Source organism: Myxocyprinus asiaticus, chromosome 3, assembly GCF_019703515.2.
Source record: "Myxocyprinus asiaticus isolate MX2 ecotype Aquarium Trade chromosome 3, UBuf_Myxa_2, whole genome shotgun sequence".
In the NCBI taxonomy this organism is placed as follows: Eukaryota; Metazoa; Chordata; class Actinopteri; order Cypriniformes; family Catostomidae; genus Myxocyprinus; species Myxocyprinus asiaticus.
This window is the reverse complement of record NC_059346.1, coordinates 45,199,824-45,227,718: the sequence shown is the minus strand read 5'-3', so window position 1 is coordinate 45,227,718 and position 27,895 is coordinate 45,199,824. Positions and strand designations below refer to the sequence as shown.

Here is a 27,895-nt window from a genome sequence, read left to right as displayed (position 1 = left end):
ACAGGCGATGTCTGTATCTAAAAGGTGATTGGCTCTTTTACCTGTAAGGCGGGACTTCCTTTTCTACATCCGTCATATTGGGCAAGTGCTCCTTCTCTGCTGAACTGTGTCTGGAGTTGGTCATCAGGGTTTATTCTAAAGTGTTGGACGTTGTTTGTCCTTTCAATGACAGCCCGCAGTATTTTACTAACCCGACGGGTTTTGCCTTTTGGATATAATTTACAGCGAGCCATACCTGTGAAGGTGTTTATTTTTATGTTATGCACACTCTGTCGGAGTGTAAGTGCAGCCTGTGTATGGTTGGTTTATATTCGGAATTGCGCCGATAGGAAGACTTTGTATTTCTATTATTGTAAGATTTAGATGTTTAAGAGACTTAATTATGTTTGTTTGTTTGTTTGTTTGTATTAGAGCTTCTGCTCTTCAAAGCGCGATGAGGTTCGCCTGGCAGAAGAGGCCAGCAAGAAATATGGAAAACCTGAGCCCACTATATTTTCAAAAATAATTGATAAAACTATTCCTGCAAACATAATCTATGAGGATGACAAGGTGAGTCAAAGAGCTCAAGAGTTTCTCACAAACATATTTGCTTAGATTATTATACTGGATTGTGATAAATGGGCAATAGGGTAAATTGAGTAGTTAAAACACTGTGAATATTTCCCTTGTAATGCAAGTTTGAACTTTCATTTTCAGTGCGCATTCACATTAGCGTCTTTTCTCTGTGTGGGTAATCTGAAGAACAGTCCACATTAATTAGACATTATTAGAGAACATCAGTTTTGGGGGTACATTATTCATTTTCTTACTCTTTCATTGCGAAAAAAAATAAATTTTTTTGTAAAAATAAGTTTTGGGGATCAGAACAGACCCTGAATTGGCATTCTTCTTATTGGACAGGTAAGCTTACATAACTGCAAAGCATGTGAAATATAGTGCCATAAGGATTGATCTGTGTAATTTTAGCTAAACTGCAATAACACATGAAATTAATGCTAGACAATGTCCAAGATAATATAAAAAGCTCCATTCATTAGTGTAAGGTAACTTGATTATACAGAAAATATATACAATCTATTATTATAAAACAATAGCGCATTGATATATCAAAATGACAGTTGTGATTGTATCACATCAATACTGAATTGTGTCAACATATTTATAATGTACAGTCTATTTTATAAACAGCTACTGTCATCATCCACCAAATTTAGCTAACAGCTATTGATAAAGCTGGCTAGCTAGCTAACACCGACATAGGCTATCGTATCAATGCAGTCAATGTATCATGCAAAGAAAAGTGATTACTTCAAACTACAGTCTCGCATAGCCAGACCTATATCCACACTTTGTTTTAGCCCTGTTCCAGCACTGGAGAGACAAATATAATATTCAGTCCCAAAGTTTGTAGTAAAACATTCATAACTGTGTAATTTTAATTATGCTACCTCATCTGTCAGCATGATGCCGGTGAATCATGTTCAGCCTCTTTGTTTTTGTCATGCTCGCTCGCGTCTCTATACAGTGTGTGCACGAGCGCGATCACGAGCAACAGGCTGCAGTTCACTTAATGGCCACAGGTGTCATTAATAACAAGGGTTTCTGAATCTTACATACTGCACCTTTAATGAATTAAAATAGATGTGTATATATATAGAGAGAGTTATATATATATAGATAGATAGTTATAAATATGCAGTGTAAATAATTTTGTAAAGTATATTTAGTCTAAAAATGTGATTGTAAATGAATATTTTGGTTGCTTGTGTCATATGATGCCTCGTATCAAGGTGAGGAAAACTAAGAGAGGATTTCTGGCTGATTTGTTAGAAAAGATACATATGCAAGCATTAAAAATATTTGAAAACAGTCACAGAGTATTAAATGAGTCAGTATATTTAACTTAAGTTAGGCATAATGCCTTATTTAGCACATTGCAACTGTCCAGGGGTAGTGTTAGAACTGTACCTGGTATGGGGAACAAAAGCGCTCCTTGTCTTCACACACTAATTGTAGAAAATAGGAACAATGTATGCAGGTTTTTGGCATGTATTTTGTTAGTAGACAGATAAAGGTATCTCGCATGAAAAAAATGGGATGTTTATTCTGCTCTGTACTTGTTTAGTACAGCAAAACTTGTTACAACTGTACTCCGTCTACCCCTACGGTATTATATAGGCATCATATGTGGCAATCAGGTTTTTTTTTTTTTTTTTGTGTACATCTTTTTAATAAACCATGTGTATAATAGTTTTGTAACATGTTTCTATCAGTCCTGTTATGTCAACTTTTTTATGTTCTAATCCAAAGTATTGAAACGTGTGCTTATCATTTATTTTATTAAACATTTTTGTTGCAGTGTCTAGCTTTCAGAGATGTAAGCCCACAGGCTCCTGTACATTTCCTGGTTATTCCAAGGATTCCTATTCCAAGGATCAGTGAAGCACACGATGATGATGCCCCGGTTTGTCTCTCTCTCTCGCTCTCTCTCTCTCTGTGTATGTGTGTGTGTTTGTCATTATTGATGATGATAGCTGTAAGACCATGTACTTTTTTCATTTAGCTTCTTGGGCATCTGTTGATGGTGGCCAAAAATGTAGCAAAGAAAGAAGGGCTGGATGAAGGATACAGAGTTGGTGAGTGACTTGAGTGTGAAATATCCTTTGTTTGAACTGGGTTTGTTTTGTTTTTCTGCTATCTCCACTAGATAAAGGACTAAGTATGGCACGTTTACATTGTAATATGTTGTTATTTAAGCATGTATTCTGTTTTTCATCAGTTGTTATTATAATTTACAGTGATTAATGATGGGAAAAATGGGGCGCAGTCTGTCTACCACCTCCACGTCCATGTTCTCGGAGGACGGCAAATGAGATGGCCTCCAGGATAGATGAACCCTCTGTCAGTGAATCAAAATGAATGCTTCACATTTTTGGAGCAGAGGAGTGTACAAAAAAATGGAAATAAGTCAAAGATCATCAAATAATTCTGAACAAGAGAGGCTGAAAAAAAGTAATAATTTTTTTTTACATTAAAACATATTTTTATTGATGTTTGTTGAGTTTAATTTACAATAGATGATTTGCTTTGGTTTGGTTACACAGTTGATAATTAAACGTTTTGGTTAGTTTTACAAGTTTCATAGAGTGATACTAGCATTTTGCAGACTGGACATATTAAATATTCACATTTAACTATTTCATGTTGGGCTTTCTAAAGTATATTAGACACATTACAACATCCCACCAACTGTTAAATTTTAAGAACAGAATAGCTAAATTATTGGGCAATGATAATACAGTGGAAAGAATAAGTGTGTGAATCCTTTGGAATTAGCAGGTTTTCTGCATTATTTAGTCATAAAATGTGATTTCATCTTCATCAAGTATAGACAAACACAGTGTGCTTAAGCTAACAACACACAAACAATTATAATCTTTCATGTCTTTATTGAACACATCCCATTAAACATTAACAGTGCTGTGGAAAAAGTAAGTGAACCCTTGAATTTAATAACTGGCCTATCCTCCTTTGGCAGCAATAACCTCAACCAAGCAATTCTGGTAGCTGCGGATTAGATCTGCACAATGTTCAGAAGGAAAATTTCATCTTTGCTGGATGGCCACTTTTAGGGAGAGTAGCCACAGTACTAAATCGTCTCCATTTATAGACCATTTGTCTTACTGGACAGATGAATATCTAAACTATTGCAACCTTTCTAGAATATCTAAACTTTGTAACCTTTTCCAACTTTGTGCAAAGCATCAATTCTTGGTCGTTCTGGTGAATCGCAAACTCAAAATGTTGAGTGCTTTTTATATATCAAAGAAGCTCTAACCCACACCTCCACATCCTAGTTTCATTATGCCTCAAAGTTTGCTGGACAAAGCCTCAACTTGCACCTTGGCACATTTTTAGGAATGTCAAAGATTTCTTAAATTGATATGCCCTTTGCAAACTGAAAAATTGACCACACACCTAATATATACCCAAAATTCTGAACACAACACTTAGTGTTGAATCTGAAATCTCGGACGTGGTTTGACCTCAACTGAAGTCATTCGGTAGAGATGTTTTACTGCGACTGGTGGCGTGATCAACCCAGTATAAGAGGTTTCTGTGTGTCACACTTGAATGTGTTTATAGGAAATGGACATTCACCTTGTTTGCTAAAATGTCAGGTTTGTCAGTGCAGGCATCAACTCATGTCTTTGTTGAACTGGGGATTATACTGTAACGATTCTCTGAAATTAAACCTTGTTAATTATATCACAATGTTACAAAATGGGACTTGAGATTTGAGGAGTTCAATCATGATTATTCATATCAAACATGTTCAGCCATGGTAGTAAAATATTGAATGTTGGTTATCTTATCATTTCTGTTACTTTCTGGAATGATAGTCTCTCACCTCTTTCATGCTATCTGTTGGTTACAAGTGTACTATAGCTTTAGGAATTGTATAAAACCTCAAAAAAGAAAATGTACATGAACAATGTGCAAATGAGTAAACAGCTGAATTGACTTGTCACCCTTATAAAAAGCATACAATACCAAAAGCAGACCCAAAGACATCAATGCTCTAACATTAAAAGATGATCTGTTGTATTACTGCAAGAGGGACAATGCCTTGAAATGCAGCTTGAAGAGGAAGTTATTTTAGATTGCAAATACTAGTGAAGTATCAGTCCTGATAATATTTGCATGATATGCATCAAATATGATGTATCCAAATGTATCATTTCATTCATGTACTGTATTGAAGTCTGTGGCGCAGGTATGCAAGTTTATATAAGAATGTTTATTAGATCATTTATAAGACTGTATAGACTGTGTAATGTTTTATTACAGGCTAATAACAAATTGGTGAAACGTTTCCTCCATTTAGTGTAGTGTACCAAATTAAATTTACATGTATTTTCTTGGCATACTATTGCTGGACTTTTTGAAAGTTAGGGTTTCATTGATTGTAAATGCATTCGTCCGGGCATATAAATAAAAATTTGTGTGCAGATCCCACCAGCATGATAAAACACTTGTTTTATCACTTGCTCAACAAGTCAAGTCACCTGACATGATAATGTTCAGGCTGTGGGTCCATAGGTTTCCTCTGTAGTGCAGTTCCTCTTATAAGTATTCACAGCACGTGGAGAAACATCCATATTTATTGTACGTACTGTAAGGCAAAATTGTGTTGCATTCAGCTTTTTCTCTGAAACATCAGGCTACAAATCTCCAACAAAACACAAACTCCAGTGTAAACATGTAAGTAGTCCTTACGTCATTCTTTGGTTAAAATTATATTGTTCAATGAAATTTAGATAAATAATGTGAATAAATTATGTGTAAAATTGAATATGTTTGTGTGCTCCTAAAATGTAAGAATATTAAACTAGAAGGGGGGGAAATGCTCATGTGGAACAAATTTGTATTCAGTTATGCATACTTTGCAACAAAGTCCCATTTGAAAACATATGCTTAGAAACGTTTTTAATGTATTAATTTATGTTTTGGTTGTTACAAAAACATTTAGCTTCACTCTTCACCTGCATTGGCATCACTGCCATTCTTTAAGCAAGAAGTGCAGAAAATAATAATGTAATATGAATGAACTCTCGTGTAAAAAGCTTGATTCAGTAAAACAATATCACAGGTAGCATTTCAAGAAAAAACAAAAACAAACTGACCATGTGAATGAATGACTTTTCAACCTGTCATCTTCTGACTCTCTTTATCCATTACATTTTATGTCAATCACGTTCCCTGTGAGCATCAAATTAGATCACCTATTCCTTAGCAATATATAGGCTACTCTAGGCCTATTTTTTCCCCCTCTAGACTGTAATGAATCGACACTTAAGGGCAGTTAAATGTCTAAATCTGTGTACAAGTTCACTTGGACATAGATCAAAATGTGGCCATACATGTGTTGTAATGATCATGAACTTTGTCATTTTGCAATCTAGAGTACAGTCAAGTCATGAACTTTTTTTTTACACTACTACTTTTTATTTAATTAAACTGAAGGCTGTTTCATAGTATTTAAAGGCCATACAAGAGCATGGCAAAAGTGTAACATACTTTTGTAGCTCAATACCACTCAAACTAAATAGCAAATGTATTGACAATTACATCAAAAATACTTTAGATGGCATTATTGTGTAAACTTCACAAATGCACACAATTATTTTACCCAACCTTTGCAAATCAGAAAAATAATGACACTGTAGCCTATATGATATAGTTCACAAATATAGTATTAGGCCTCTAATTCTAAATTTGAAGATATGCATGTTTATACTGTTCAAATTAATACTTAAATTGCATTATGCAATGTGGGTTAAAGGTTAGTCTATCTTGTCTTTATAGTTTTCTCTGTTCATTATGGCTTTCGTCATCTGGCGTTCCATCCCTTGGCACATTTTACTTAATATTTTGCAAGAGCTGGGGTACATATAAAGGATAAATCACATTTTTAAACCACTGGCTTTGGATCGGAGAGGCTTTGTCAGATTTGACTGAGTATAAGAGATCTTATATGTAATTGTATATTTTAATTTATGTTATAGTATTTATTCACCGTATTTGCTCCTATGTTTGTGAGCCCAGATTTTTGGTGTTTTGTATATACACTATATTTTATTTTGCTGTTGTTTTTAGACTCCAGACAATGTCTGCCAATGGTTCAATACCCAGTGATTCCAAGGACATTCCTGTGCTTGGAACTGGTACTGAAGGGTATGTAGACTTTATCAAAATATTTCTTTATATTAGTAACTTGTAATTTACTGTTACTATTTACTATAAACATACTGTTGTTGTCACCTCTTTGTTGTTGATTGTTGGCATAACAAACAAATAGGACTTTACATTCTCCTTTTTCTTTCTTGTTAGTTCTAAGAATGTCTCCCCTTTAAAAGCTGCTCTTAACTACACTGAAGAATATCACACTGTACCACTCCATGACTCGAAAGTTCAACCAAATGGAAATTGCTCAGCCTCTGTAATGCAGAGTAACACAGGTAGAGTCTTCACATGCAGTTGTGTTCCAGTTTAGCATTCTCAAAAATTGTTTGCACATTAAGAATCCAACTGTTTTGCATAAATTCAGAGTTATTTTCCATGTCAAGTCAAGGTTTATTTATGAAATGTACAACAATACTGCATGCAGACCTAATGGCCAACGACTGTGATGTGTGTGCAACATTTCATGAAATTTCTCTCAAAAACACCCAAATATAGGAAGAAATGAATAATAACAATTAATGTGTTGCCATGGCAACACTATTTAAGATATTACATATCCCTTGACAATTTTACATCAGCAGTGTCTTGACATTATTCTGAAGAATTTTGAAGCAACTAATGTAAACATAAGAGGGCTATTTCAAAGTCTGTTAAAAGTGCCATACTTCCTGCTTGCAGTTGGTGGCGCTATGACCGTGCCCCATAATAGATGCATCCATGTCATCAGCCCCCATTACCAAACATACAACTGACTTTTCATCAAAATCAGTCACATGAATCCCCTTGGAGGCATATTTAAAAGTTCAGAGTCTGCGATTTTCAGAAAATCCAAAATGGCCAACTTCTTGTTGGGCGGAGCTAATGACTACGAGTATGAAAGTTGTTCACTTGATGAGAACTATATATGTACCAATTTTGGTGACTGCAGGTGAAAATGTGGGCCCTAATAATAATCTTTAGAAGAACAATAGGTCCTCCGCACTTTCAGTGCTTGGGCCCTAATAAACAGTATAATGCACAAACAGTGAGATGCAAAAGAGTGCAAAATGTCACAGCTCATTCAAGCTACACTGAAAAAGAGTGGGGTTTATTTAAAAAACAGAAACAACAACAACAACAAAAAAACCTAGGAAACAATTTCCATGCAGAACATATTTTTAAATAAAGGCTATTTCTGCTAAAACAAAGTACAGTTTACCTTGCAATACTCTGTTTCAAGTAAACTTAACTCTCACTTTGTTTGTACATTTTACTTATGCAGTGTAACACTGAATTATGCCAAGGTTTTAAAAGCGAACTAGCACTTCAATGCATTTTTAACATACTTAGTCGTGTACCACATGACACACACAAGCCTTTCACAAGGAAGCTTTATGCATGGTATGTAGTCTATTAGACAACATCACCTTGCTTTAATGGTGAAAGAACAAGATACAGAGCTGCGCATGCAGACCTCAACACTTGGTGCACAGAACACCATGACGGTAACAACCAACAGATCATTTTGAGTAGAATATGAACTTCAAACTTCACAAGACGTTACCAAACTAAACAACAAAATCAACAATAAAAACGGTCAACTTGCAAACACTGAAACCATGTAAACTCATTAATTATTCAAGCCCGGTTCATGTTGAGAACACCATCTTCGAAAAGTTAAGCAAAACGTACTTATTTTATTTACCTGTGAAATATACTCAAATTAGAAATTAAACATGACAAGGGTTTCTACTTTAGGACTAGTACATGATGATGCATTTTAAAGATAACAAACAATCATAACTAATTTTATTTATAAGCTAGAGCATACATTTTTACTTGTTTGAATTGAGTATAAGTGTAGAATGTACTTAATATTTTCAAGTTCATGCTTAAACTAACTTATTCAATGTATAAAGTAATTATTTTTAACATAATTTCATTTTTCAACCTTTGATAAGATCTAGGTCAGTGTATTGTAGAAATTATATAGCAATGTGTTTTTTGCCTGTCATATTACTTATAAATGCATGTAAAATTCAAACTGGTACCATTTTGCTGCACACAGCATGTAAACTTAAAAAAACAAAACAAAAAAAAAACCTGACACATGTCAAACCTGATTGGTGGCAAAGGAAATATCCTGTCAGTAACCTGACCTAACCACGCTCTCCTATTAAGCAGCTCTTTTTTTCACGAGTGTGTGACAGGGCAAGACAAAGCAAGGGCAGTTATTCCGATGGAGTGATCTGTTCCTCCATAGACCGCATGCAGAAGCTTCAACAATACATTTGGACACTCTTGAAAGCACCTTTATTACACAATCATGTCTCCTGTGTGTTGTCCTTGCTGTCCTGACCATAAAGCAGATGAACTGTCTATTCCGTTAGAGGTTGGAGATGTGCATCTTGGTCCAGCCCAAGAGCTGTGGAGCACAACCAGAGACAAGGCTGTCAAACTCAGGATGGAAGCTTCGGAACTGGGTTCAAAACCTCCCATGACAGTCCATCAGATGTTCTGGGCTACGGTGGAGAAGTTCGGAGACTTGCCTGCCCTTCGGACCAAGAAAGATGGCATGTGGGTCACCCTTACCTACAAGGAATACTATCAGCATTCCAGAGCTGCAGCAAAAAGCTTTCTGAAGGTATGAATTGTCATCTAACCAAAATGTTGGTTAGACACTCCTTAACACCTGAATAAAAGGCATAGTAATTTGATACTTAGAAGTTGATTCGTTCATGCTCAGAATACGCTTTGGCGTAAATAATGTTTGTTGTTTTCAAAATAAACATATTCTAAATGTTTGTTTGTTTTGTTTTTTGCAAATTCACCTTCCATGCACCTATATCCATGACATTTATTTTGCATATGCATAAATGTATAAATATTGGCATTCCCTTTGAATAATCTCTTAAAAACGTTCTCCATCCCTATATTATTTATTTGTGATACTGAAATAATCAAAGTATTGGATCAAAGTTTTAAGGATTCAAAGCTTTTACAACACTAGTTTCATTGTTATGTCAAAGCTCTTCATCAGTCAGTCTCCAAGAGACATTTAAGAAAAGAATTGTCTTGTACATTCATTAATTTTGCGTTTATTCTCTGTGTTTACTTTAGCTTGGCCTGGAGCGATTCCATGGCGTTGGAATTCTGGGCTTCAATTCTCCTGAATGGTTTATTGCAGATGTTGGATGTATCCTGGCAGGGTATTGACTGATTTTGAATCGATCTGTTTGAATCTGTTAAAACTTTGTCCTAAAGTTAAAGAATGAGGAAAAAGCCTCAGTAACTTATTATGGAATGCAAGATCTGATTTTGAAGTTATTTAACAGATCTCTTGTTTTATCGCAGGGGACTTGCAACTGGAATCTACACAACCAACTCTCCAGAAGCCTGCCAGTATGTTGCTGATAACTGTCAAGCTAATGTTCTGGTGGTGGAAAGCCACAAACAACTGATCAAAATTCTCCAGGTAGTTTAAAAATGATCAGTGTTTTATTTACATTCACATTCACATTAGTTAACAACATTAGTTAACATGAACTAACAAGGAACAATACTTATTAAACATTTATTAATCTTGGTTCATATTAATTTCAACATATACTAATACATTTTTAAAATCAAAAGTTGTATATTCTATCTAGAGTTTAAAAAACAGTGGGGTTAAAGAAGATAATAGTTTGTCCATTGCACCACTACAACAACTAAAAACAACAAAAAACAATTTTACTCTAGTCCTCTGAGATAATTGTTTTACTTTAACTGTTTTCCCGGTAAGATAATTCACAGTTCTAACTGTAGGAGATTGTGGTTGCCAAGCAACCTAACAATTTGGTGCATTAATATAGAACATGCAGCCACAGGTGTCGTTTTACAGTCATTTTATGACTTTGAACACGGCTCATCCAGTCAGAACTATCTGTTTAATAAAACTATTTTTAGTGGTTTAAAAAATTTTTTTTATTGAATGGCAAACACAAAAAGTCCTTATTACCTAGGGTTTTCACCCATCCTATAAAATACAGGATCGCCCCATATTTAAAGATTAAATTATGCGTCCCGTATCGAATCTGGACTGTGGTATTTCTAGTCCTCTGAGAAAATGGTTTTATTCTGCTGACACCCTTGAAAAGGGTTTTAATAAAGTCAGTCCAGAATCAGTTTTAGGGTTTATATTAAAAATGGATCTTAAACATTTTATGGTTTTTAGTTGTTTTATTTTTTTATCAAATAAATTTTAACTTGGATTTTGCCATGAAAGTGGCATTAAAAAAACTAAAACATCAAATGATTTTATTTTGATTGTACAGCATTTTGTTCAACATTTGTTGTTTTTAAATGTGCTACAGGAATAAATGTGACCTTATTTGATTTGACGTGACTAAAAAAAAAATTAATCGCAATGGGATCTTTAAGATTTGATCGCTATTCTGAAAATTCTTATCTGCGTAAACAGCAAATGTAACATACCACAGCTTTCCTGCACAACGGCACACAATAACCAGAAATGATCTTAAAATATAACTAGATGTTTTCAAATAAAGTCTGAAAGTTACTTATACATTTATCTTCTAATAAAATAATAATTAACTTTCACTGTCCACACAGGTCAGAGATAAACTACCACATTTGAAGGCTATTGTTCAATACAAGGGTGAACTGGAGCAGAAGTTACCAAATGTATATACGGTAAGCTTGTACAAAATAATCCAGTTTAGGGTGCCTCTTGAGTGCCAAATATAGGGCTGTTTCTAGGTATAAGAGGCTGCTTGGGCCCCCCTTAAAGGTGCACTCAGTAATTTTTTAATTTGTTGTCATTGACTTCAGGGGCGTAGATCTGGGGGGGATGGGGAGGATGAAACCCCCTAATAATCAATACTAGCAAATTCAAACCAAATCTACACCCTTGTTTGACTTACACTGACACCTATTGGTTTGGATGCAGCATCACTCAAACACAATAGTTTTTAATTACCAATGCTGTTGTAGAAATTCACTATTCACAGTCAGCCATTATCACTTTAATCCATAAATCAAAGAGTACAAAAAAACAGGACGTTTACTGATTAAGCGAGTAGTATTCGGCTGGTCATGTGATTCTGACATGGCAGCCCCCATGAGGGAACCCTCTCCATGTAGAATAAAACAGCTTTTATAAGGTTACTGATATGACTGAAGTCTTCATCTCATGTAAATGGTCATGATTTTATACATATGTTTCAAAATTATAATTAATTTAATTATGAGTAATACTTTTTAAATTGGGGTGGGGGGGCGGGGGGGATTACTCAGTGCACCTTTAAGGCTAGAAATGTCACTGGCCACACCTGTTAAACAAAATATAGAAAAAACAAAGATGATTGCACTTTCCTCCTGGACCAAGTATAATTGCAGACAAATAATGATTTTTCCCACACAAGGAAGTATCAGAGTTTACAGACTGTACATGTAGTACTAGGTGTGTTTTGTTTTGTTTACTAAAAGTCAGTCAAGGAAAATGAATACAAACATGGAACACATTTCCAGCATATGTTTACTGATCAAATAATCAAACAGTACCTTGATTTGAATAAAATGTCCATGCTTCTGTATTCTCTCAGTGGGCAGAATTCATGAAGCTTGGAGAGGAGGTCCCTGATGCCGAACTGGACGCAGTGATCAACAGTCAAAATGCCAATGAGTGCTGCACACTCATCTACACATCAGGGACCACAGGAAATCCCAAAGGGGTCATGCTCAGCCATGATAATGTAAGTAACACTTGTAGTATTATGCAAGGCAAGGCAAGTTTATTTATATAGCACATTTCTTACACAATGGCAATTCAAAGAGCTTTACATAAAAATTATAAAAAAATAAAAAATAATATACAGCTGTGCTCAAAAGTTTGCATACCCTGACAGAAATTGTGAAATTTTGGCATTAATTTTGAAAATATGACTGATCATGCAAAAAACAACAACAACAACAAAAAAAAAAAAACTGTCTTTTATTTAAGGATAGCGATCATATGAAGCCATTTATTATCAGATAGTTGTTTGGGTCCTTTTTAAATCATAATGATAACAGAAATCACCCAAATGGTCCTGATCAAAAGTTTACATACCCTTGAATGTTTGGCCTTGTTACAGACACACAAGGTGACACACACAGGTTTAAATGGCAATTAAAGGTTAATTTCCCACACCTGTGGCTTTTTAAATTGCAGTTAGTGTCTGTGTATAAATAGTCAATGAGTTTGTTAGCTCTCACGTGGATGCACTGAGCAGGCTAGATACTGAGCCATGGGGAGCAGATAAGAACTGTCAAAAGACCTGCGTAACAAGGTAATGGAACTTTATAAAGATGGAAAAGGATATAAAAAAGATATCCAAAGCCTTGAAAATGCCAGTCAGTACTGTTCAATCACTTATTAAGAAGTGGAAAATTCGGGGATCTCTTGATGCCAAGCCAAGGTCAGGTAGACCAAGAAAGATTTCAGCCACAACTGCCAGAAGAATTGTTCAGGATACAAAGAAAAACCCACAGGTAACCTCATGAGAAATACAGGCTGCTCTGGAAAAAGATGGTGTGGTTATGCAAACTTTTGAGCACAACTGTACATACATTTTTTTTAAAAAATCAATTAAGAACAAGAAATTAGAGTAAAAAGTAATAAGATATATGTAAAAAAGTAAAAATTATTTAAATAAATAAAAAAAGAAAAAGAATACAGAAATAATGATGCAGAAGAAGAATCCTTTATTTTGTCACACATTATACATATACAGTGAAAGTCTTTTTTTTTTTTTTTTTTGCATATCCCAGCTAAGCTGGGTTCAGAGCGCAGGGTGAGCCATGATATGGTGCCCCTGGAGCAGATTGGTTCAAGGGCCATGCTCAAGCGCCCAACAGTGGCATCTTGGTGGTGCTGGGGCTTGAACCCCTGACCTTCTGGTCAGTAACCTTTAACTGCTGAGCCACCACTGCCCTAAGTAATCAGTAAGTGCAGCACAGTGCTCAGTGAATAAATGCACAGCTAACCAGATATGTTTTCGGTCTGGATTTGAATGTGGCTTCTGTTGGAGCACACCTGACCTCTTCTGGAATCTGGTTCCAGCTGCGGTGGCATAATAGATAAACACTGTCTCACCTTGTTTTGAGTGAACCCTTGGTATTTCTAACTGACTTGATCCTAATGATCTGAGAGGTCTGTTAGATCTACAGTATATTCAACAAGCATATCTGCAATGTATTTAAGTCCTAGACCATTGAGTGATTTATAACAAATAATAGTACTTTAAAATCAATTCTAAATGTTACTGGAAGCCAATATAAAGACATAAGGACTGGAGTAATATGCTCTGATTTTTTTTGTTTTTGTTTTTGGGTAAGAATCCTGTCAGCAGCATTTTGAATGAGCTGCAGGTATCTAATGTCTAAACATCGAATTTTCACGATATTTTTTAGATTATAGTTGGCTGATTTTGTTATTGATTTGACATGACTACTGAAACTTAGATCTGACTCCAAATTGACGCCAAAATTCCTTACTTAACAAAGTGACTAGTTCACCACTGATTGCATTGGCAAATATAATACTATGATTATAATAGGTAATTAAATTGCTAAATTAAAGCGATAAGCTACGAGAGAACACGCATTACAGTGATTTTACCCTGGTTTAGGGGTGTTCTTTGACACACAAGTTGCGTCCCAAACTGCACACTTCTGCACTATTCTACAACATTTTGTAGTGTAAGTATTGTGTTTACACTAAAAATGCAACAAAAAGAAGTGTACTATGAGTCCCCGGATGATACACTTCTTCAACCATTAAAACAGAGTGTGGAATATTGGACACTTCATGCATTCAGTGCTCACGGCTTGCCGTACATAGTGGAAGTGCTGGAGTTACTTGGCTGTGATGCTGGTCTGACAAAACAGTTGTAAATAATGGAGAATGTAGCTGTAGCGCAGAGGAGGGCGGGGCCAGGCCGGAATGACAAACATAAACGCATACAGGGCAGCTGCCTGTAATTCTCTCTCTCTCTGGAACTGTCGTCTCCAGTCATCTGGGGGTCAGAGGTTTGACTCCAGTCCGCTCGGGGAGGAGCGTCTGTCGTCCGCCTGAAAGGGTGGAGGAGTGATCGAGGACCACGCAACGGCGCATCAGAGAACCGGTGAGCGAGTTTCTTTTTCTCTCTCTCCTCTCTCTCTCTCGCTGTCGCTCCGTGTTGGCCTTTCCCTCGCCTGTTTTTTTGTTTTGTTTTCCCCTCCTGTCTCCTCCCATGTCGAAGAAGGCGGGGATGACCCTCCTCTCCATGCCAACACAGAGTGACAGCGAGAGAGAGAGAAGAGAGAGAGAAAAAAAACTCACTCAACGGTTCTCTGATGCGCCGTCGCGTGGTCCTCAATCACTCCTCCAACCTCTCAGGCAGAGTCAAACCTCCGACCCCCAGTGGACAGAACACCCCTCTGCATTTATGGTGGCCCTTGGGGACACTCCTCCGCCCCTGGCAGCGGCCCTACCGCTCCAGGCAATCGGGGAATCGATTCCCTCCTCCCCTCACGGACAGCGGTCTTCCCTCGACCCGTCCACATTTCTGGCGGCCGGCAGGGCACTCCTCCGCCCCTGGCAGTGGCTCGGTCGGGCTACTCCGTGCCCCGGAGGATGGCAGCGGCACTCCACTGGGTAAATGGCAGTGTCGAGGACTCTACGACGGGCATTTCTCCTCCCTCCTGGGTGTCGGCACCAGTGTAAAGAGGTTAGAGGGAAAGGAGGAGGCGAGAGCCGGCTTGACAATATAAATAATAGTTTAATAATAAACTTAAACAAAAACACACAAACATAAACACATACAGGGCAGCTGCCTGTATTTCTCTCTCTCTCTGGAACTGCCGTCTCCGGTCACCTTTATCCCTTGCTCGCCTCATCAGGCTGATTGGGGTCCGGGCGTGCGTCATTTCGGCCCAGCCCCGCCCTCCTCCGTGCTACAGTAGCAACTTAGAGAAACTTCAGTGAAAACAGCACCTTAGAAATGTGAGTTTAATGCTTTACCATCACCCCACGCTGTGTGAATATGTACATTATTTTAGATATTAGTGTTAAACAGAGAGGCAACACATCAAGTGCGCTTGAAGCGTCACTTCCGTCAGCTTTTAAATGGTGAATGCTTCTGTGTAGTAAAAAACTGTTAAGTGTTCCATTTGTGACGATAATACACTTTGAAAATGCATACACTACATGGCTGAGTGCATAGTGTATATTGTAAGTGCATAGTGTATAGTGCGTCATTTGGGACACAGCAGTCACGGCATCCTCCACCATATTCTCGACGTTCTTGGGAAGGCACGCTTGAAAACTCGTTCAACAGGAGATGCTGATGTAAACACAGAGAAGGTGCGCAATGGTTAAATCCGTCCATGTAGCGCATTATGGTGATTGAGTGCGAACACATTTTTTGGTTAAGACTTTATTCCGAAAAAATTTAAAATGCTCCATAAAGGTTTAAATGCACCATAGAGTATTCATCTATTAGGAACATTCCTACTCATGTAAAACGAATAAACTGAAACATGCTTTTCTTCTTCTTCTTCTTCTTCTTCTTTAAACTGTGCTAAATTTGAAAATGTTAAGTGTTCTTGAGCTCTAGAAAGGTGCTTAAAAATTGTACATTATTATTATTAATTTTTTTACTAAATAGGCCACTAATGGTGTCCTATCATAAAAATTCCTGTGTGTGTCACCTTGTGTGTATGTATCAAGGACTTTCACCTGTTTGTAGGCTATATCAATTTATTTTAATTGCTTTTAATGTTTGAATTTGTATTTAATATTCACTGCAAAATGTGTGCTTGACATAACACATTTTGCTTGACACCTCCTGCCTCCAGAGTAATATTATACATGCATAGACATAAACGAAAATACTGTTTCAGCAGATATTAATATCAGAAATACCAGGAGAAACCACAGTTAACAACATGTTCCATAGTTACTGTAGCCTACAAGTTCAGCTTCATCTGGTAAGAAAAAAAGTATAAAAATAATAATTTAACTAAACAATATTTGTAGCCTACAATAATAATAATAATTATTATTATTATTAGGCTATTATTATGAAAAGGCATTTACAAGGCATGTTTATGAATGTAAGAGTAACATAATGGGTGTTTCATTTAGTTTTGACACATTTATATTTTAAGTCCAGACCACATCCAGTTTTATCCAAATACAGAGACAGATACAGATAATTTTGTCATATGAACAGATACAGATACAGGTAATGACTTCGCTGTACACCTCTAGTACACTCACTGAGCACTTTATTAGGAACACCTATTTACCTACTTATTCATGCAATTATCTAATCAGTCAATCATGTGGCAGCATTGCAATGCATATAATCATGCAGATATGGGTCAGAATGGTGCCAAAAACAAAAAACATCCATTGAGCGGCAGTTCTGCGGACAGAAACCCCTTGTTGATGAGAGAGGTCAACAGAGAATGGCCAGATTGGTTCGAACTAACAGAAAGGCTACAGTAACTCAGATAACCACTCTGTGCAATTGTGGTGAGAATAGCATCTCAGAATGCACAACACATCAAACCTTGAGGCAGATGGCCTACAACAGCAGAAGCCCACATCAGGCACTTTATTAGAACCATAGTGTTCCTAATTAAATACTCAGTGAGTGTAGTTTACTGTCCTAACTCTATGATTTTGTGGTTTGCTAAGCAACGTAGCAATTTGACATATTAATATAGACTGTGTGGCCACAGGTGTGGGTTTAGAGTCTTTTTACAATGGCTTTGAACACAGTGCGTCCAGTTAGAATTTAGACTCATAATGAACAGTTTTATAAAGCATTTTTTTTATTTTTATGGAATGGCATGCATAAAATTCCCTATTATCTGAAATATTTCAATAAAACAGGTGTCCTTAAATATCACACCTGTCTCTGTGACAGCTCGAGTCTTTGTAAATGTGACACAAAGGTATTTAGAAAGCGGGGCTTTGGAAAGCGGCGGCTGATATTGCTCACAACACTTTTAAAAAAGGTTAAAACCAGTGCTATCCCTGAATTTCCACAAAGTCTTTATGAACTGGATTTCAACCCTCCTCTTTCTAGATCACATGGACAGCCAATGCAGCAGGCAGCATGACCAGACTGAAGATGGGTGACGAGGAACTGGTGAGCTATTTGCCCCTGAGTCACGTGGCAGCCCAGGTCAACGACATGTGGATCTGCATGAGGTTTGCCGGCACAACCAGTTTTGCAGAACCTGATGCCTTGAAGGTTAAAATCCTTTCTTGTACTGTTTTGTTTCCTCTCATCTAAAATGCTAGATATACGTATCGTATATCAAATAGGCTTTGATTTTGTAATTTGTTTACTTAAGATGCGTTCTAATTTATATGCATTGCAAAACTATTTCAGACACCACAACGGACAGGATATGATGTCACACTCAGGGGGCTTCTGGTTTTAATAAATATTTAATCACAAATAACTAGGGATGTCCCAATACCAATACTGGTATCGGAATCGGGTCAGATACCACACTCATGTACTTGTAAAAAATTATCTGATACCAAAAACCGATACCATCTGACTTACAAATGTCCTGACATAAACATTCAGTGCACAAATTAAAATCATGTAATGTCCTAGTGAGATTATTTTACAGCAAAAGCTGTGATTTAATTATATAAATATGTAGTTTGCATGAACGGCACGCTACAAATGTGACCACTTGTGAATGTGTGGAGAAAGTGTTGTACTGACACCAGCTGCACGTACTTTTTAAAGCTCCACTTTGGCTCATACAGGGAACACTGTCTTAAGCATCAAGCGCTCTGTTTGTGGCAGATGACAGTGAACAGAGTGCAAATTCACTTTGTAGTGCGAGGCGCTTACAGAGTACATATTTATTTATTTAAATAGCAGCCTTTTATGGTTTAATAATCACTTTGACACAGAACAACACAGAAACACTTCAAAGTAAAAGACTCAGACTTTGTATTGGCAAGTACCAAAACAAAAAGTATCGGTATTCATATTTGGTCTAAAAAAAAATGGTAATAACAAATAATATTATATTAAAATGTTAAAATATAGTCTACGTACAGTACATTCCTGCGAGCCAAGTGGTCAGTGTGTGACATTTAGATCTTCTATTAGTCATACATCATCTCGTCATTCGAATTTTGAGGTCAGAGTTCACCAAACTTAAAATTTCTTTGCATGAGCTTGTGTTTCCAGTCTCTCACGTTTGGATATGTTTCAATGGAAGTGAATGGAGTGTGAAGTGTAGTGTGTCCACAGCTTTTGCAGTGTCTACGTGTCACGCTATTATGCAATGCAATTATCATGCAATTACACCAGGGAAAAGTTTTGACACTTTTAACTAAATTTGTTTCTCATGATGGTTAAATGCTAAATATAAATGACACCTAAATATTAAATTCTTTTTTTAACAACTCACAAAGTTAATTAAGAGAATGCCCAAACTGCGTCGAGCTGAAAACTAGGCAAAGGGTTGCTTTTTTTTCTCTCATACTTCTATTTGTGTTATTTCATAATTTTGATGAATTTATTATTATTCCAATTGTGCAAAGTAGTTTTTATAAAGAATGAGTAGGTGATTCCAAACCTTTTATTAGTGTATTGTACACTATTTAAAATTTAAAGGAATAATTATATCACTTTTTCTAGATTAACATTTATTTGTGTAGCAAAGCGATTTTAATCCGATTACAAAGTAGTTCCTCTAATCTAATTACTTTTTAGTCAAAAAAGTAGTACAATGCATTACATTTTATATTCTTGTAATCAAATTACAGTTACTGATTTTATGTAATTACTTTTAAGTACATTATAGGGTTAATGTGCATTAAGTACATTATATGACTTGTGTGTAACAATAAACAAGAAATATAGACATTATTTTGAATTTGTTGAGCAGAAAAGTGCTTTAGAAAGTAACTTAAAAGTTAAGTAATGTGATAAATTTTTCTTTCAAGTAATTAGTAAAGTAATCTGATTACAATTTTAGAGAAATTCTTATTTTTTTATTTGTAGTGGATTACTATTTTTAAGTAACTTACCCAACACTGCAAATGAGGAATGTTACGACTCAAATGATTCATCCTATACAAAACGGATCTTAGATTGCTTTTATTAACGAGGAGTGTCTTGGTTACTGAAGGGCTCTCTGGCCAACACTCTGAGAGAGGTACGTCCCACAAGCTTCTTGGGAGTTCCCCGAGTATGGGAAAAAATGCAAGAAGCGATGAAAGCCGTTGGTGCAAAATCATCCATCATCAAGAAGAGGATTGGCGATTGGGCCAAGGGAATAGGACTTCAAGCAAGCTATAATGCCATGGAGGGGTATGTTTTAAAGGAATAATAGATTTAATTCTAGATTCAATCCGTTGAGATGGACACAAAGCTCACTTTTTCTTTCTACAGTGATTCCTCAGTGCCTTGGGGCTTCATGGTGGCAAATAACCTGGTTTTCAAGAATGTGCGAAAAGCTCTGGGTCTTGACCGCTGTAAGGCCTGCTACACTGGTGCAGCTCCCATCACCAAAGACACACTGGAGTATTTCATGAGCCTTTATATACCCATCTTTGAGCTGTATGGTATGAGTGAGAGCACTGGACCCCACGCTATCTCCTGGGCCGAGGACTACCGTATTATGAGGTCAGAGACATGATGTGATATATCTGTTTATATTTAAATATTATATTAAATATATGACCTGTTAATATTTAAATATGAGGGGGCAAAAAAAAAAAAAAAAAAAAAGACCCTGTAGAGAGAATTCATCTAACATATAGACCGGACAATTATTTAAAATGTATTCTAGTGTAGTGTTTGTGTTATGATAAATTGTACATTATTTACAGTTCTTTTGCATTTGTTGATTTCATTTAATCGGTGACAGCCTTAATTGTGTTAAACTGTGTGTTTTTATATAGTTAGAAAGTACATTTCCCCATAAAAGTAAAAATGCCCTGAAAAAAAAAAACAAAAAAAAAAAAAACATTCCAGTGGGCTAATATTGCCATTTAATAAAAAAGTTCAATTCTGACACTGCAATGCATTGAATGTAGCATCCATTGTAGAGGTCTTTTACAGTATATACATTTCTTATGCCTACTATTTTATGACATTTATGTTTTGGTCTCCTCCAGCTGTGGAAAGGTCATGACAGGCTGCAAAACCAAGCTAGACAAGGAGGATAATGATGGGAATGGTGAGGTCTGTTTCTGGGGACGGCATGTGTTCATGGGATACCTAGACATGCCAGACAAAACTGAAGAGGCACTGGATGCAGATGGGTGGCTGCACTCAGGAGACCTGGGGAAACTCGACAACAATGACTTTCTGTATATCACTGGCAGGATAAAAGGTAAAAATGCACACAAATTTGGATTTGGACAATTCCAAAATTGTACAGTGAGGGTAAAGACTGCTATAATTACTAACTACTGTACGTACAGAGGCCTCCAAAAGAATTTGGACACTTAATTTTTTTTGGATGTCATTACATTTATTAAAAAAATATCAAACCAAGTGGCATCTGCAAACAAATTATGCTAGAACTTTTTTCAGAACTAAATAATTTTTTGTAATTAAGCTGATCAAAAAGGTGATTTCAGTAGATGCATGAAATCAGTTCCCCTCAAATTCACACAGGTGTCCTGCTATGGCAAGCCGAATTGACTTTCATTAATTCACAGGATATGAATTGTTGATTTCATCAATTCAGTTTTCACTAGTTAAAATGCTAATTCTTGATATCAGGAATATAAGTGATAACGCTAATTTTTTTATATCAGTAATCTCATTTGAACTAGTAAAGACGTTGATTCTTGATATAAAAATGACGTCATCATTTGCAGAAATACACATTCTTGATATCAAAAATGGAATTTCATCAAGTAAAAACTGTAATTCTTGAAAATTCTAGAATTTCACAATGATCTCACATCCACTACCATTCAAAACGCAATTACAAAAACTAATTTCTTACTAGTTGAAATTCCAATTTCACATATCAGCAATATGCTTCTTACTAGTAAAAATGATCATTTTGATACCAATAATTACATTGTAATTAGTGCAAATATCTATTCCTGATATCAACAATTTAATAGCAAATGGTAAAATTGTTGATTTTTGGTATCTGTAAATATATTTTAGTATGTTAGATTTGGTATTTTAGAAATCTAGAAATGAATTTTGGATATCATTAAATTGAAGGGTAATTAAAGATATCTAAAAAGGGTTTCTTACTTGTTACAATCACATTTAAGATATCAGAAATTAACATTCACACTAGTAAAAACAAATGACTGATATCAAAAATGAGCATTTTTACTAGTTGTAATTATATTTTTGTAACAATTTAATTATTGGTATAAAAAAATTATCATTTTTACTTGTAAGAAGTGCATTGCTGATATGTGAGATTTAAATTTCAACTAGTAGGAAATTAATTTCAGATTTCTGTAAATGTGTTTTGAATAGAAGTGAATGACAGATCGTTGTGAAGTTTTACTAGTAAAAATACAATTACAGATATCAAGAATTAGTTTTACTAGTTTAAATTCAATTTTATATATCAAGAATCTGTATTTTTGCTAGTAAAATGTTTTTACTAGTGCAAATGTAATTACAAATATTAAGAATTGTCATTTTCACTAGAAGTAATTACATTCCTGATATCAAGACTTAGCATTCTAACTAGTAGAAATCGAATTGATGATATCAACAATTCATACGCTGCGAATGATTAAAAGTCAATTTGGCTTGCCATAGTCCTAGTAGAGTAACCACAGGTGTACTTAATCACATTATCTATGTTTCACTAAGTTTGATAAAGTGTCCAAATATATCCAAATATAAAACAGTATTTCTTAATTTTATTTTAAAATACCAATAAATGTAATACATTTTATAAATTTCGCAAAAATTGTTTGTACTTTATTTTTTACAATTTCTGTTTTCTAATATAATGCAAAGCCATTCAAACAACTTTTAAAAATGTGGCATAGTATCCATAGTATGGGTATTATAATTGGCTTTGGATTACACCAATTTATCTTGAAATGCGAGCAGGAAATTTCCTTAGGTGAAAGTATATGGCATGAAAAACTGTAAATGATTATGTGCATATGTACCTAATTAGTTTGTTTTTGCAGAGTTAATCATTACTGCTGGTGGAGAAAATGTACCACCAGTCCCCATTGAGGATGCAGTAAAGGAGGAGGTGTCAATAATCAGTAATGCAATGTTGGTTGGAGACAAAAAGAAGTTTCTCTCCATGCTACTCACACTCAAAGTAAGCCTACACTTACTTATTGATACCATTAAAAGTGAATGCATTATGAAGTGTTTTAGCTGCCAAAAATGTACACTGTAAAAAACTGCTGTAAATTTACGGCCAAATTCCTACAGCACTGTGATTCTTAAATACAGTAGTTTGCTGTTAAAAATGTTGCATTCTGGGAGATCAAGAGCAGGCTCACTGTGAAGTGACTAGTTTTACGGTAAATAGCTGTTCTATGCAAGGCATTAGGGGAAAATGAACATTTAAAATCATGATATCATCTTGGTAAAAGCTATAATGACATTTTGAAATGTATATTTTAACCCCCACCACCATGAAAATTGTAGTTTGTGGCAAATGGTTAGTGTTCATGATGTTACTGACCAACTCCTCTGTTCTTTATCATCTCACATCAGCCTTCACTTGTCTGTCTAATGAGAAGTCAAATAAAATAAAAAATCAACCTTTGAAGCAATGTACATATTAAATGTACAATTTTGCCAGGATTGAACAGTGTATTTTGTATGAAAAAACAAAAACAAAACAAAACAAAAAAAAAAAACAACAACAACCTGTACACAGTAAACAGGTTAACAGTATAGCTCTGCATTGTGGGTTATAATGGTGAAATACCCATAAGCCTTTGCGCTTGAATAAGTATGTATGCTTTGGCAATGCATTGCCATAAATTGTAAAAAAACAAAACAAAAAAACATGTACAAATGTTTTTATTCAGACTTAATAGAGGTCTTAGTTTAATTAGTGTTGTTGTTTTGTTATCAGTAGTTGTGTTTTGACTGAAGTCACCATTATGGTGATTAGTGTTCTCTTGAGCTGGCACCTTGGACCTTCTTTATTATTATATTATGTTCTTCCAGCCAGTCAATTTATGATTAAGTAAAACGCAAGTTATTGCATTGTGCTACTTGGAAGACAAAACCTAAGGTCAGACTGAATATCTGATCCTACCTTGCAAATGGCACTATATGTGGCAATAGTGATGCATTACATATAAAAGCAATAACAGTAAAGGATATTTCAGCTAATTTATATCAGCAAACTTTGATGTGTTTGATGAACTTACAGCATAACTCAAGTTGTTATCAAGACACACAGATATCAACTCTTGGCATACAAAACGCAACACTGATGACAATTAACAAACATACTTTTATGTAAATAAGTAAGAGCTGAACATTAAAATACAAGTAGCTTAGACTACAACAAAAACAACGTCAAAATAAACCAGTAAATAGTAAAAAATCTAAGTAAATTCTTCATGCCGCAGTGCATGCTGGGAACATAGCTATTAATTTCAACAACAGTAGATAGTATGTAATTTGATGGCTATATACTGCTAAATTACAGTTGTATACTGTAGCTGTAAAAACAGGATCTAGCTGTTAATTTCAGCAACAGCAAGACACCGTTAATTTTACAGTAACATGCTGGCAACCCTGCTGCCAGTTCTTTACTGTTTTTTGACGAGAAAATCTTTAACAGTGTATACTATCACACTCAGTCTTTGCAATAGGCACAATGTTACAAAAAATATTGGCAATTTATTTTGTTTTCAAATTAAACAATCTTTTTTTCTTTTTTTTTGTCAGTGTAATGTTGATGAGAATGGAGAGCCCATAGATGAACTGACCCCACTCGCGGTGGAGTTCTGCCGACAGCATGGTGTGATTGCCAGCAAAGTCTCTGAGATCATTAACAAAAAAGAGCCAGCCATTTACAAAGCAATCCAGGAGGGAATGGAGCGTGTCAATGCCAAAGCAACATCCAATGCCCAGAGAGTCCAGAAGTGGACCATCCTGCCACGGGACTTCTCCATATCTGGTGGAGAACTTGGTGAGTTTTATTTTTTAATATATAAACGGATATAAAAGAGAGAAAGTGAGCCTATTTGAGAGCTGCATGGTCCATCTGATAGTGTGGTGCTCAACTGGTTTTACAACTGTTTAGGACATTTACATTGGCCATCAAGGAACATTTCCTTAAAATGTCCTTAAAATCAAACATTTAAGTCTATTAATATTACCATGAACTGCATATAGGCCCAACAGTATGCAAAATTATGAACATGACAGTAATGTAATTTACCAGCTTAAAAGGATAGTTCACCCAAAAATGAAAATTCTCTCATCATTTACTCACCCTCATGCCATCCCAGATGTGTATGACTTTCTTTCATCTGCAGAACACAAACAAAGATTTTTATAAGAACACTTCAGATTTGTAGGTCCATACAATGCAAGTGAATGGTGACCAGAACTTTTAAGGTCCAAAAAGCACATAAATACTGCATAACATTAATCAATATGACTCCAGTGGTTAAATCCATTTCTTCTAAAGTGATATGATAGGTGTTTGTGAGAAACAGATCAATATTTATATCCTTTTTTACAGTTTCACTTACACATTCTTCTTCTTTTGTTTTTGGTGATTCACATTCTTTGTGCATATCACCACCTACTGGCCAGGAGGAGAATTTATAGGAAAAATTTATCTGAAAGAATTGATCTGTTTCTCACCCAAAATCGATTAGATCGCTTCTGAAGATATGGTTTAAACCACTGGAGTCATATGGATTACTTTTATGCTGCCTTTATATGCTTTTTGGAGCTCCAAAGTTCTGGTCACCATTCACTTGAATTGTATGGACCTACAGAGCTGAAATATTCTTCTAAAAATCTTTGTTTGTGTTCTGCAGAAGAAAGAAAGTCATACACATCTGGGATGGCATGAGGGTGAGTAAATGAGAGAATTTTCATTTTTTTGTGAAATATCCCTTTAACACATTAAACAAACACTGGTCCAACTATTTTGCCATTTTATCAAGTGACAGATGATTTTGCATCGAAGGGAGTTTGATTAGATGCACAGCCTTTGACAACAACAAAAGACATGAAAAGCATTTTCTTTTCCCTTATAAAAGTTGATAAGCATATTTATTTTTCTATCAAAACAATGCACGATTTCATGTGAATAAACGGCAGAGGTACTTTTATCTCTCCGCTTGAGACAAAATATCAGAAGCATTTGAGTCAGTGTGTCAAATACTTACCATATCTTGTACTGTCTAACTGCATTCCTAGTTACATAACAGCATGCCATGCACGTAGTCAGGTAAACTGACTTATCGATCTGTGATTGGACTGTATCCATTTCCTTCATTGTACATATCTCAACTTTTTAAGCTTTTATGACTGAGGTTAAAACTCCCTTTTTTTCTGTCAGGTCCAACCATGAAGCTCAAGAGGCCTGTTGTCACTAAAATGTACCAAGAAGAAATCAACCAATTTTATGGGGAATGAAAGACGTCCCCATAAGAAACTTTAGCACTTTTTTCTTAAACTTGTTTGCAGCGACAGTGAGTGACAGCAATTTGATCTCATTCTTTTGCCATTGCTCAGTAATATATCTGGTTTTCACTCATTTTGAAGCTTCTAACAGACTGCTAGACTGTAAGCTTCACTACTCAAAGCCATGTGTCCTCAATCAAGATTTCACAACACCATTTCTGATGACACTATATGTAGCTAAACAGATTGAATCATAGCAAAAGTGATTTCTCTCATGTTGTCAGTTATAAAATGTTTGGTAATTGATTATATACACCAATATATACCATTATTTTTTAATTCAGTACCAGTTTGCTGATCCATTACCCCCTCGAGGTGGCTGCTCGATCAGTTTTTCCATTATTGCAACTGGTCTTTTGTTCTGTATATTCTGTAGAATATATGAAATGTTAATGAAATTACTGTGCATATTACTGTTATTGTGAGATCTGTTCAATCTCTTGAAGGAAGCAGATGTGTAAAGAAGTTTCATCTGTCTTTTCGAATTTCACCCGGAACCTTGGATATTTATAAGAGTGCAGATCGTCAGCATATGTTAGAAAATGTAAATGAAATAAATGATATATAAGAACACCACAAATAAAGAATGTATTTGGATGTCTTTCAGAAATGTGTTTTAATGTTTTTAACAATGTCTGCTGTTCATACATTGGGAGGATAAATCCAGCCAGGAGGAGGGTATTGGGCGGGTAACCTCCTGATATCTACCAGTGTGCTTGTGTTTTGAAACAACAAAGGGTGGTGTGCAACTCTCAGATGAAATACCACACTAAAAGCACATTGTAGTTTGACCCCAACTCCCCTGTTATTGTATCAATTGCATTGCTGAACCGGTTTTGTAGTGAACCAGAAACACAAACGGGTTTTGTCAAGAAACATTACGCCTCCATAAAAGCATGTTCTCTTGTTCTCTTTTCAGACAGTTCTATTTAGAGTCGATTGTTTTGCATTTTTGCTAGATTATATCACAATAAATGGAGCTTTTCTGGGTTTACATGAAACTGTAGAAGCCAATGAGCAGTAATTATAGAATTATTGAGAGTATTTCTGACACATATGGTATGTTAAGAATGTAAAGTAGCTTTAATTGTAGACCTTGAGATATATACAATAAAATATAATGAACATTTACAGCCTATTCATGGTTATTATTCTGCATATAATTCAGACTAGTCATTTAGAGTGCAAGATGACACACTGCGCAAGCTCAAGAAATTGCTACTTTAAATAAATGTGACATGAAAGGCACACTGCATTCAATTTTCAGAAACATTTGAGTAGTAATCATTTTAATATACTCCTAAACCTAACCCTAACCTTACAGTAACATTACTGAGACCACAACCGTGTTCTTTTAGTAGCTGGGATGTGACGTCAAAGGCATGAAAGGACCTTAAGATCAAAGGCACATCCTCCTTAGGCTGACCTGATGAAATAATTACTCAAAAAACGGTACTGACCATAAA

The 27,895-nt window shown here is 35.6% G+C and overlaps 2 protein-coding genes across 5 annotated transcripts; both read left to right on the top strand.

Annotated features, from left to right (window-relative positions):
• Nucleotides 1–43: 43 nt before the first annotated feature.
• On the top strand, nucleotides 44–5,356 carry hint2 (histidine triad nucleotide binding protein 2). Of its 3 annotated transcripts, none has more exons than XM_051661882.1 (5): nucleotides 44–279; nucleotides 412–549; nucleotides 2,360–2,464; nucleotides 2,564–2,636; nucleotides 2,799–5,356. In XM_051661882.1, exons 1-5 carry the CDS (start codon nucleotides 166–168, stop codon nucleotides 2,888–2,890), a joined length of 522 nt encoding a protein of 173 aa, XP_051517842.1. In that variant the 5' UTR covers nucleotides 44–165; the 3' UTR covers nucleotides 2,891–5,356. The 3 variants fall into 3 exon arrangements, with proteins under 3 accessions (XP_051517842.1, XP_051517851.1, XP_051517860.1); XM_051661891.1 differs by having other exon boundaries at nucleotides 47–243; XM_051661900.1 differs by having other exon boundaries at nucleotides 129–299.
• On the top strand, nucleotides 5,135–27,552 carry LOC127419968 (long-chain-fatty-acid--CoA ligase ACSBG2-like). 2 transcript variants are annotated; one of them, XM_051661844.1, is made up of 15 exons: nucleotides 5,135–5,265; nucleotides 6,661–6,738; nucleotides 6,895–7,022; nucleotides 9,117–9,370; nucleotides 9,847–9,935; nucleotides 10,081–10,201; nucleotides 11,341–11,421; nucleotides 12,333–12,482; nucleotides 17,850–18,017; nucleotides 19,930–20,111; nucleotides 20,193–20,426; nucleotides 20,921–21,138; nucleotides 22,934–23,073; nucleotides 24,672–24,915; nucleotides 26,305–27,552. In XM_051661844.1, the coding sequence occupies exons 2-15, from the start codon at nucleotides 6,671–6,673 to the stop codon at nucleotides 26,379–26,381; spliced, it is 2,154 nt and encodes a 717-aa protein (XP_051517804.1). In that variant the 5' UTR covers nucleotides 5,135–5,265; nucleotides 6,661–6,670; the 3' UTR covers nucleotides 26,382–27,552. The 2 variants fall into 2 exon arrangements, with proteins under 2 accessions (XP_051517804.1, XP_051517796.1); XM_051661836.1 differs by lacking the exon at nucleotides 5,135–5,265 and adding an exon at nucleotides 6,484–6,540.
• The last annotated feature ends 343 nt before the right edge of the window (nucleotides 27,553–27,895 follow it).